At 39.1% G+C, this 11720-nt stretch overlaps 1 protein-coding gene across 2 annotated transcripts in view; it reads right to left on the bottom strand.

The window, feature by feature from the left end:
• Positions 1-1079: 1079 nt before the first annotated feature.
• LOC119742515 (transcription factor Sox-6-like) overlaps positions 1080-11720 on the bottom strand; it is a 48833-nt gene continuing 38192 nt past the window's right edge. For both annotated transcript variants that reach the window (XM_038218609.1, XM_038218512.1), the window contains exons 6-7: positions 9395-9556; positions 1080-8549 (exon numbers count right to left, since the gene is read on the bottom strand). In XM_038218609.1, coding sequence (XP_038074537.1) covers positions 8200-8549; positions 9395-9556 — 512 coding nt within the window. In that variant the 3' untranslated portion in view covers positions 1080-8199. The remainder of the gene's footprint in view (positions 8550-9394; positions 9557-11720) is intronic.

The following is an 11720-nucleotide window of genomic DNA, read 5'->3' as shown; positions in this document are numbered from 1 at the left end:
TTGGTACTTCGATTACTCAGTACCTTGAAACCCAATTTACCCACGATATCATAGTCTGACGTACGATGGTGATGACGACACGCAAAACTGTTTCACTATTGTTGGTTGATTTGAAATTCATAACTTAGACGGAATAGCTGTTGCAAAAATTGGTTAGGCCTACAGCATTTGTTAAAGTGACCAAAAGTGTATAGATGCGAATGAATAATGCACTTCATGTACCATAATATAGAACGTCACATCAACAAACACGATGGGGTCGTTATAGTGGTCGTTCGTTATAGTGGTCGTTCGTTATAGTGATTGTTCGTTATAGTGATTGTGCATTATAATGGAATTTAACCCTCACGATCCCCATCCAGGCAAACTCTAACACAAGGGTTTGATGGAGTCCAACTGTTTATGTTTACATGCAGTTTAATACCGTATGGTGTTGGAATCTGTTTGCAAGGTTGAAGAAGGTTCCTCGTTAGGGTTACTATTTCGGGAGCCAGAGGGGGTGATCGTTATATCGTAAAAAGCGATGTTCGTTGTAGCGATATTTTTTCACATGACCCATTCCAATTAGCTATGGTGAAACATGACAAAATACTGCTGGTTCACATGACCCATTCCAATTAGCTATGGTGAAACATGACAAAATACTGCTGGAGGACTATCACATCATGAGAAATATTTACAACATAAAAGAGCCACTTAGGATCATTTGCAAATTACCCTGCAGTACCTACAAAACGAATTAGATCAGAGCATACCGCAAACCTTAACTAGTTTATTTCCATTGCGTGCATTTTCAACGGGATCCAGTTACAATGTTCGCTATAACGATGTTCGTTATTATAGCGGCGTTTTATATTACGAGACTCAAAAGTTCTGCATTTTTTTTTCAATATGTACTAGTATAAATGTAGTAGCCACTGTTATTGCCCCCCCCCCAAAAAAAACACCACACACCAACAAACAGAACCCCAATGTACAAGCACTTAACACCTCCCATCACTACAGAAGAAAAAGTTGCATCATATGTGACGTCACTTAGTACAAAATATCACCCAAAAAAAGCCACACATGACAACAAATTGTCTTTATAGTTGCACAACTGTTTTTTTATTATTATTATTTTCTTTATACTACATTTTACTGTCAAAAAGGGTAGATACGTATACAGGTATCCTCGCTATACAAAATAATACAGATTATTAAAGAATAGCCATGCAACTGACCAACACAGGTCAACAGAGGGCGTGCATTTACAAAGCATTAAAAGGTGGTAAACGGAGCACCAATAAATTAGGGAAACAAACTAAACAGAAACCTATAAGACAAAAACCCGTCGACTTGAAAACTATCCTGATAGAAATTGCTATAACCAAAATATCAATTTTTCACTCCATGGTGTGTTATCACTATTCATTGAGTATTTGGATGACAAGGTCTGGCTTTTGCCACAAGTCCGATTCTACAAACACAAGTCATGCAGGTAAACTTGCTTTCACTGCGCGTGTCATAGGTCACCGAACCTTCAGTCAGCCCTCCTTTAACGGATCTGGTTCTGGTTCGACGACAATTTTCGAAATTTCTTATTTTTAAACAAATTTATAAAATACAAAAAAAAATATCTGTATACGTCAATTTTCAATGACGCAAGTTTGCATCATTTAACATTTATTGGTCACAATTCGGGCAGTTTATTATACACACATTAACTCCCATATTTTTTTGCGATCTATCTGACAGATATTACGCACTGAAAGGGTGGTATCAGAGATTGCAATTTTAATATTAAAAAAAATGAAAAAATCCAGGACTAAAACTAAAAAAGGATTTAATGTTCATCCCTTTAACTATCTGGATGGAAGCATCGATTCACAACGAAGGGGTGTTCGTATGATCAATAGAGGGACGATTATACTAAGCACCACATCACATACAAGGAAGCCCTACAACAATTAATTATCAAAAGATCAATTGTTCCACATAAACATGAAGTCCTGACGTCATGTGTCAAAGCCGTGACGTCATTTTTTGAATATCTGCGCAACGACCAAGAAAATGTAAGCAGACCTCTTGGAAGTTACCATTAAATATGGATTTGTTTTGAATGTCTTCAAACAATTTGCAACTTGACCGACTACAAGACGGCGGCGTTAGTAAATTAAAGACGTGACATTTTAAAAGGATTGCGTATTTATGCTTTATGAAAGCGGCTTTCAAGTTCAACAACTGAAGGTTTTAACTGTGGAAGTTATCTATAACTGCATCATGCAACATTTTCAACCATGTTGCATCTACCAGTCATCACTCACGGAAGATGAGTGCAAAGTCTGTTTTTTAATACATCGATCGTCGATGGCTTTGAATACATTTTGACTGTAGCGTTTTGATTTTGGCACTGCTCTGAATTGAATCACAACTACAACTAACACTGTACACTGTCAATGATACATGAATTAGTCTATGTAGTTACACTTAGTTTACACATACACAATATACAGCAATTGAACCACAACGGCACGTGGTCTAAGTAAGGTCCTCACATAATGTTCATAAACTATATTACACAATTAATTTTGAACAAGTCAAATGACACGAACTTCGCCTCAAAAAAGGTGGTAAATGTTTCTATAAAAAATAAAAACCACGGATCCATTAATTCATAATAAATTTCAGATAAATTTTACAGAGACAACGTTTACAGGACATTCATAAAATTGACAAAAACGTTTAATAATACAATAGTAGTTATGTCCATATATTTCAGTTTTCAACAACCACGTCATGATATCATAGTAAATCTACACAAGTTTTGCACCCGATTTCTTACAGCTATTGAATATTCATGAAACGCACACCTAAACTACGACGTCACAACTACTGAATATTCAACAGTTCCGTACAACACGAATGACTAGCATCACACGACCAAGTTTAATTCTGTTGTTATATATAAAAGGAAGATATTTAAATGTGTTTATTATTTAATACGCTGTTGATCTACACATTGAATACCTGGCACAACTATTTTAGTTCACATTTTCCAATTTCACATGTGCAGGGTTACTCATACCCTGAGATAACAAAGAAGGGGGAAATGTATTGCGACTCCTTAAAAACGATACGAAATACAAAGGTCTTGATTCAATTAAATGTTTCAATGTCTGTCCACAATACGAAGTTACACGTCCTATGAGTCAAGTGACGTTTTCGCCAGCACTTATTTCAATCACCACTGAACATGAAACTTTAGTTTGGCAATCCAAATAAACAATAGAAACGGTTCGACAAGACCCCTAATAAGACAACTACATGTATGTGCAGATATCCCTTCGCAATGCGTTGAATCTGCATGGCGATGACAGGACATGAACTGGTTGATTTGCATAATGAATACGCCAAACACATTCAGACATCAGGAACTGGAATATGCTTCATGAATATGCAACGTATTCTCATTCCCATTGTCTGATAATCCATTCGCAATTGCGTGACACCTGCGTTACGACAATACACGTATAAACATGCAACATACTACACACTCAAGTATTGCATAAAGAACACAGAAAGGTCATCCAGGGTCACTGTCGTCCCATTCCTCATCAATTGGTAGTTGGTTCTTTGCAAAATTCAAATTAAGTTATTCACTAAAGATTACTAGATGTAATTCGCACTAACAAAAGGTATCTCTAATCTTTGTCTGCATGTTCACTCTTTTCTGAAGTATGATTTCTAAAGAGCGAGAAACAGTAGATTATAGTAAAACATATTTGTGCAGTCAACTGGCTCACGTAAATTGACATGGCGACTTTTCGTCTATTGTTGGCAGCAGACATATTTTCGTCAGCTGAAATAATGATACGAACGAATACACATGGACTATTGATATCCCATATCAATGTACCAAAAATCGTAGCCGCAACCAAAGCGGACCCCAATCTGAACAAGTATGGGTACTTAATTGGCTTACAAAGTATCCAAGTTCGTCAGTTCCAGCAGCTTGGCTTCAGTTTCGTGTAACAAGTTTCTGAGTTTTGTGACAGTACCTCGAAGACCGAGATTTGCAATTATTATGAAGCCTACCAAGCGGACATTTCTCCCCCCCCCCCTAACTCTACCAAAAGTAGCTGTGTTTTCAGTTTGCAGTTTGTCGAGTTCAAACATTTATGAATACAATATGCCTACGTGATTGTGTTTATAACATTTTCTTGCGTATTCAGATTTAGTCAACACTACTTATTTAGGACTACAGTTGTAAAGGTGTTGGGCTGTTTAAAAAGAAAATAATTTTTTTACACCCAAGGCTGAGCACTTGTTTGAAATAGCAAACAAATTGAACGGACCAAAAGATTTGCATTCATGTAGATATATTAAATGTTTACATTGTCTCCTGATACATTTGTACCCCTAAATGACATTTCTTTGATACTTCTTATTAGGCCGTCGATAGAGGGCGGTACATGAATTTACCACCGGCCTTTATCATGTTGCAGTGAGGTATAAATGGTTAATCAGGTTTTGAATTTCTTTGTATTCTGTTGACCGATGCAATTTAAATTCACATCTTCTTTATTTCCTAGCCAGCAACTTTCCAGAAGTATCTGTACAGAAGGTGGGACAACCAACCAAAGATAGACAATTGTGGACAAAAGCTGGGAAATTTGGCAGGTGCTCATAAGTGCACCTGATGAGGGCTAAATGTATTGACAGGGAAAACATTCATAGAGCAGCAATAAAGCAAACATTGCCTAGCAAATTATGTGCTAAGTATGAGCAGGCCTCACTGTGAACCTCTTGGTTACACACCTATGTTCCGACACACCTGTGTTCTGACACCCTTTGTTCCACCTGCTCATGTTCTTAACTCTAACCCTTAACGGACTAACACAAACTTATGTGCGGGTTGTCGGAACATAGAGCAGTCACCACCCTCTTCATCGATATAGGTTTTTTAATAGGTTTTGAAAGTCAAATCCTATGTTTTTTTAAAGGACTTCCATCCCTGCACATTTTAATTTGTATCGCACAAAGTCCTGAACCCAGTACAAGCCACCATATGTTAATTCTTTGACCTCAACAAAGAACTCAAATCTGACTACGTATGATATCAAAGGAAAATCCTGGTTACCTAACTGAAATGATTTGGAGACTGACGGGCATTTGAAGATTCGAAGTTAAAAGTCCACCTCATCATCACTTATTGTGGCCAGTAGTGAGCCATCAAATGATGCATGTTGATTATATGGTCCAATTGGAGTTCCAGCTTACATGTATGGCCATATCAAGCTCCAAACTTGTCCACGTGTCTTTGAATTGTCCAACATTTCGGAGTTTTCAGTGGCCACTTGATGATGGTCACTAAAAGCTCAGAGGCCATGAGTCACAGTTGGCTAATAGATGGTAAGCCCAACTGTTTGATGTTTATGGCCAATCAGCTTTTTTTTTGCAACTTTGGCTCGTATATTACACTTTGAACAATTATCTACAATCTGAAGTGGCTGGCCACCTTTTACTTACATTCCACAACGTCCACTGTTTTTGCCCATATGCGACTTTCACCTGTGTGTTAAGTTTACGCGAATGAGGTATGAGCGACTATGCACAAGTAACGCTTTAAGTTTATATATCTATCTCTATGTAAAATACATATGTACACACTTGCTACACAAGAACATCGTTGCACCATCTGACATGTACATCAAAGTCACTACACCTTTTCACTCAAGGTACTCAAAATGCAACACATTTACTTTTTTTTTTTTTTTTTAAATGTGTGAGTCGTGTTGTATCAAATCTGCTCATTTCACTTTCCTTCGGCGTAACGTTGAACTCATCACTGACTTTTAAACAGTTATACTTCTGACCCATAGCAAACACACAGTATTTTTTTTCAACATTCATGCAGAATTTACATTTTTCTGTTATTAAAATCAGCAGGTTTTAACACAACATACTTACTCTTTTTTTTTTAATGTTATATGTATATATACAATCCTGCAATGTTTGATCGAACAGTTAGCACATATCAAAAATCAATTATTCACATATAAAATATGTGAATTTGTCCAAAATAAAAGAGAAATACAATGGAAACTTACAAGCACATTAGTTGGAGGTTCAAATTCTTGGATTTTTCAAATTCTCAAAAGTATGCTATCTCTAACCAAAGGACACTTAGTTGTTTTCCCTTGGGTTGAGCTCTGAAAAATAATTCTCCAGACCCAAGGTCGGTCACAAAGTGGTAATATAATGGATAGATGTGACACTGACCCAATTTCCTTTTTTTTCAGTTATAGTGCAACACTGTCATGAACAATGACATAAAAGAAGACAAAAAAATTCAGCTGCTTTTTTAACAAATTTTTTACTGTAGACCCCTAGCAGTATATGTATCATGCATTTTTAATAAATACATTTGCGTATGTGTGTATATAAAGGTAAATCATATTGCGTAAGTATTCAACGAATACATGTATGTTGAGGTAGGTTATGAATGTAACCTGGTTTCGAAAGTTCTTCATGTTTAAGATTAGTGCAGAGAATTATATACTCCATTGGTTCAGTTGATCGTATGTCTTAATTTTGCATTTTCTTTCAGGTTCAGAGGAGATAGCAGCGAGCCTATTCAGCCAGTGAGTGATGCGAACCTGGTGAAATGTGTTAACACCAATACATCTCTCGACACAACATTATACAACAGTTTTTGTGGTGAATTGTTGCATTGAAATGCTCTGTCATTATTACTATGACACTGCAACATAATGTGGTCACCACATATTACCCCCTAGTTCCATGCACAGGTTACGTATCTGCTCAATGATTACAAAGAGAGAGTTAAGGCAAGCTCTTAAACACATTGCCATGGTTCGTCTGGTGCTTGCGCAAAGACGATACTGTTTGGTGCACGTCTACATGAAAATGAATTCTGCATAATTTGTGCAGCACACTCAAACCAGTGCATGTAAGTGTGTATTTGCCTGCAATCGGGGAACCCCTATTGTCCCTCTTTGGTTTGTACTCCAACTTTTTAAGAAGACCTCCCATATGTTTTGTACATGATTGTAAATTGGGGACCTTCGGGAATCAGGGACTCTATTGTCCTCTATTGTTCAACGTCCCCTATTGAAAGCAGAAACAAACTCGCACACACTACCTGTGTCTGACACACATAGCTCTCATGATTGGTCAAAACGAGCCATCAGCATCGTGCACGGAGTCTTTAAGTAGACTGATACAGAAAGCCGCGCCCACTGCGCACATGGGCAATAAACACGTGCTCCTCTCCAAAGCCACACTGCATGTTTCAGCCGTGCGCATATTACGCGCGTGCATGCATGTTGTGCTTTTGTGCACGCATGTCGGACATAAATCACGGCTGTGATTGGTCAGAACACCATGCGGCGGGGCTTACTGGATCGGTCCATTGGAATAATGTGCTACCATGCCTTTGCCTTTAAGCTCTTGTACAAGGTTAGCAGAGTGAGTGTGGAAAACCCAAAATAAAATAAAAATAGTGTAGCATTTGGGAGTATTGAATAAGTAACAGCCAGCTTACTTTAGAAAGCGCAGGTACAGGCATCTACAAAAGCAGAAGCTATCTTCAGTTGCTGGGCAGCGATGCCCAGCACTGGTGTCTGTCAGCTTATGTACAAGTAACAAACCAATTCTTTCATTTGAATACTATTTCCTCTGGCTTTTCTCAAGTCATCAAAGGAAAGTATCCTCAGATTAGTAACATACTGGCAGTGAATCAGACAAAAAAAGTGTGATAACCACACAAAACTTGGAACTTCATGATGATTCTATGACCTGAAGTGGTCAGTGTCTGTCTGGTTTTACAGCAGTTAGGATAAGAGGAGTCTGGATACTCGACCTGTATTTGTTGGTTGTCTACACAATTCTTAAGACCAGGACATTTCAGTTTCTCTTTGAATATGCTGTCATAATAAGGGCAATTAACTATTTCAAGATGTCTAAAAAATGAAAATTTTCACTACGGCACCATAAACAATCTCTTTGGAGTTCATAACAATTCTAAACAGAATCAGTCACCCTGAAACAGCATCGGTGGTCTAACTTGATTGCTTTGATCCAATGTAAATCTTGTTTACATCTACCCGATCAAAACAACTACAAAGGAGTCTACCTAAAAGGCTAAAATACAAACTAAACCCTGATTTAAAAAATACAAGAACGGTTGTCAACTCAGTACTCTGTGGGTGACTCTAGTGACATCGGTGAGGAGACTTGGCCCAGGGAGTAAGCCCCTTCGACCATGGACAGCCCCTGGGGCGACATGGGACCAATGTTGGGTGCCCGGACCATATGCTCACCATCCCTTGTGTAGAAGACGTGCCGTACCTCTTGGCGCTTGGCTCGCATCAGGGCCTTGTACTCGCCGATCTTCAACTTCTTCCCGTCGATGATGCAGGTGCGCTTGGGGCGGGGCTTGTACTTGTAGTCCGGGTATTTCTCCAGGTGGGCTTTGCTGAGGCGCGCCTGCTCTTCGTAGTAGGGCTGCTTCTCTGCGTTTGACATTGTCTTCCATTTGGAACCTTTTTTTCAGGGTAGGGACAAAAAAAGAAGAAGGAAAATAAAAGAGATGAGCGACACCTGTTCTGAGAAACCATGTGAAGATTTTATGCCTTGTTTTCATTACCCTTTAACATTAGGGAACATTAGAAATGGTGTGTGTATGGGATATGTATGCAGCTTTGAAAATAAGCTGATTTTGTCATTATTTTGTTAAGTTTATTCACCAGAACCCACATATCTACGGTACATACAACATTTTGATGAAAGACACTAATTTCCCACGGTTTGCAAAATGACTCCACAATGCAAGTTGGTGGTTTTAAAACAAATTTAGTCAAGCTGCATGATCTGTTATAATAACCAATCAGCACCTGTATTTAATTGTATTTACATTGTGTTTATTCACTGAAAAATCAATAAAACTATAGAGTGCTGGGGCGGTTTCGGGGGTGACTGCTCTATGTTCCGACACCCCTATGTTCCGACAACCTAGATTGTGTTACTCCCGGTTAGGGTTAGGGTTAGGGTTAGGGTTAGGAATAGGAATATGTGCAGTCGGAACATAGGGGTGTCGGAACATAGAGGTGTAACCATTTCGGGCACTACAGTGAGTATTAGCCAGGGCAGTTTCAGGCAATACAGTTACTTAAGGGTTTGAGAGTAATATGGCATATACACGTATATATATTTTTTTTCGGGGGAGGCATGGTGCCAACTCCCCCCCCCCCCCCACACTTTTTTATTCTGATGGCCGGCTGACTGGAAAAAAAAAATATGATGAACAGTCAGAAAATGTCCCATGTCCAACCGTGGTTTCACCTTGGCGCCCTCTACTGTTATGCACAGAGCTAATACATGTACATACCAAGTATCTTGCTGATGTTGGAGTTGTGCATGTCTGGATGCCTAGCCAGTATCTTCCTCCTTTCCTCCTTGGCCCACACCATGAATGCGTTCATTGGCCGCTTAATGTGCGGCCGGTTGGCGTCCAACTTCCGCGTGTCACGGTACATGCGTGCAATCGTTGCTGAAATGAGAAAAAGATGGTTTGATTTTTAGTCGAGGATAACCTTTTTTGTCCCATCATAGCATTAACTTGCGCAGAGTGACCTGTTGCCCTTTGGGCCCCAGGTAACCAAATTTTTTGAAAAAATAAAAAAACTGAGGGCCAATAATGGTCACCTTCCATCTAATCCTCATTCGACCCTTGCCAAATAAGCTGGTTTGATGAACTTTGCAGCCAGGGCTTCACCCAGGCCGTGTCAACAAACTTTCGACCAGGCCTCCTGCCAAGTCTCATTGAAACATCAACAAAGACCTGTAACTTGACACAGCCATCTCCCTTCATAACTGCATACAACTGTATACCACAGCCGCCAGTCAATTATCTTTCCAGAGCACTGTCTGGCAACTGTCTGGACACTGTCTGGCACGTGGTTGTTTGTTGTAGTGCTATGAATAGGGTCTTGCCTAGTGTGGGAAAGTACCTGCTGCCCAGAGGACAGCAGTTGACGAGTTGTTGTAAAGTTTTTTTGTAAACGCTGCGCAGGGTTAATACCCAGAATTATTATCTAGTCAATCACAAGTCAGGTACAAGACAGGACAGAGGTAAAACTACAATGACAAGGGAATTTTTTCGTCACAGTTCATTGAATAGCTTGCCAATGGAATCAAGTCACCTGGGGCAAGGGCAGATCCAGAACACAATTTTTGGGGGGCCAAAAAAAATTGTGGTCCCCCCAAAAAGTGGGTCAAAAAAATTACGGCGTGGGGTTCCGTGCCCGCTTAAGGGCCCCGAAAAATTGTTGGATTCTAGATGCTCTGTGGTGCGATCTGAGGCAATTTCTGACCACTTTAACCAATGTTTTTTTGAGGAAAAGATGGTGGTGTACTCATTGCCTGCCTTTATTGCGATGTCACATAAAAAAAAAAAAAATTGGTTTCGTTTTTTTTTTGGGGGGGGGGGCATGGCCCCCTTTGCCCCCCCCCCCCTGGATCCGCCCTTGACCTGGGGCACGATGATGTCACACTTTTTGTTTACATGAGCTTGGTGGATCTTGTCCCCGCATGACACCCAGTTGAAAGTGGATGGTTTGTGATCGACTTGCGCTGCCTTGATTACATACATGTACAACTCTGCTTAAAGGGCCCATATAATGTAATTTTTGAAGGTAATTCTTGAAAATGCAACCTTTATTTGTTTCCCCATTTAACACTACATGTACTTTCAATTTTCATTTTGCCATTTTCAAGAGTATTTTGGTGCCTTTTTGGTGTTTATTCTAATGCAAATTTCCATTTTCATGAGCAAAACTGTGATGTCCTTTCAGGCAGAAAACTCAATCTTACAGCTACCGGTAGTTCTGCACCAAAATTTGCCCGAATTTGAACAATTTGCTCTTGTGGATTTCCTTTTCTTCGGTGATTCGTTGATCCGTACATAGCAGTAAGCCAACGAACAAACAGTTCTCACCATTTTTTTCAATGAACAAATTTTTGGGTTTACAATTTTAACAAAAACCCATAAGCTAAACAGTGTCTTCCTGAAATGATATCACAGCAACATGGCCCTCAGTGGTCCAAGAAGCATGGAAAGTTATTAATTTCTAAAACAGTGCACTTGTCAATAAAAAAAAAACCACAAGGGATGCCAAACAGTTTTTTTTTATACATTTAAGAGGAGTAGAAAGTTGCACAAAACATGTTCCTATTAAAGAAACATTCATTGCATAGGCCCCTTTAAACTGTAAATTTATACATGTACAGTACAGGCATGCATGGTTAGTAAAACTTAATAATGTAAATGTACTTAGGGTACAAAAAGATAACTCATTAAATATGCAACAAGTTTATCTGTAAAGGCTTATTGTACCAGGTATCACTCGTGGTATTCTGAGCAATTTCGGTAGAATCATCTCGTAATTAATATAAATGTGAGTATCTGTTTGTAGAATAAACCAACTCTTGTGAAAATTCATTGTGAGTTGCCTGTACCATTGTATGTGTCTAGCGCCCTCTATCACCACCATACACAACCAAGTATGATTTATAAAAAAAAAGGAAATTCTGGGACTGTTTATATCTTTGCCAGTACCCCCTCTGTTGATGATTTTGGGAATTTGATTTTAACTCAGCAGCTGTAGATTATGAGTGCCCTCTTTAGTCGCATCAGCTCAAAGATATCAATCCCA

Source organism: Patiria miniata, unplaced genomic scaffold, assembly GCF_015706575.1.
Source record: "Patiria miniata isolate m_02_andy unplaced genomic scaffold, ASM1570657v1 HiC_scaffold_1, whole genome shotgun sequence".
NCBI lineage: Eukaryota > Metazoa > Echinodermata > Asteroidea > Valvatida > Asterinidae > Patiria > Patiria miniata.
The sequence above is the reverse complement of the archived record's forward strand: the minus strand, read 5'-3'. Positions and strand labels throughout refer to the sequence as shown.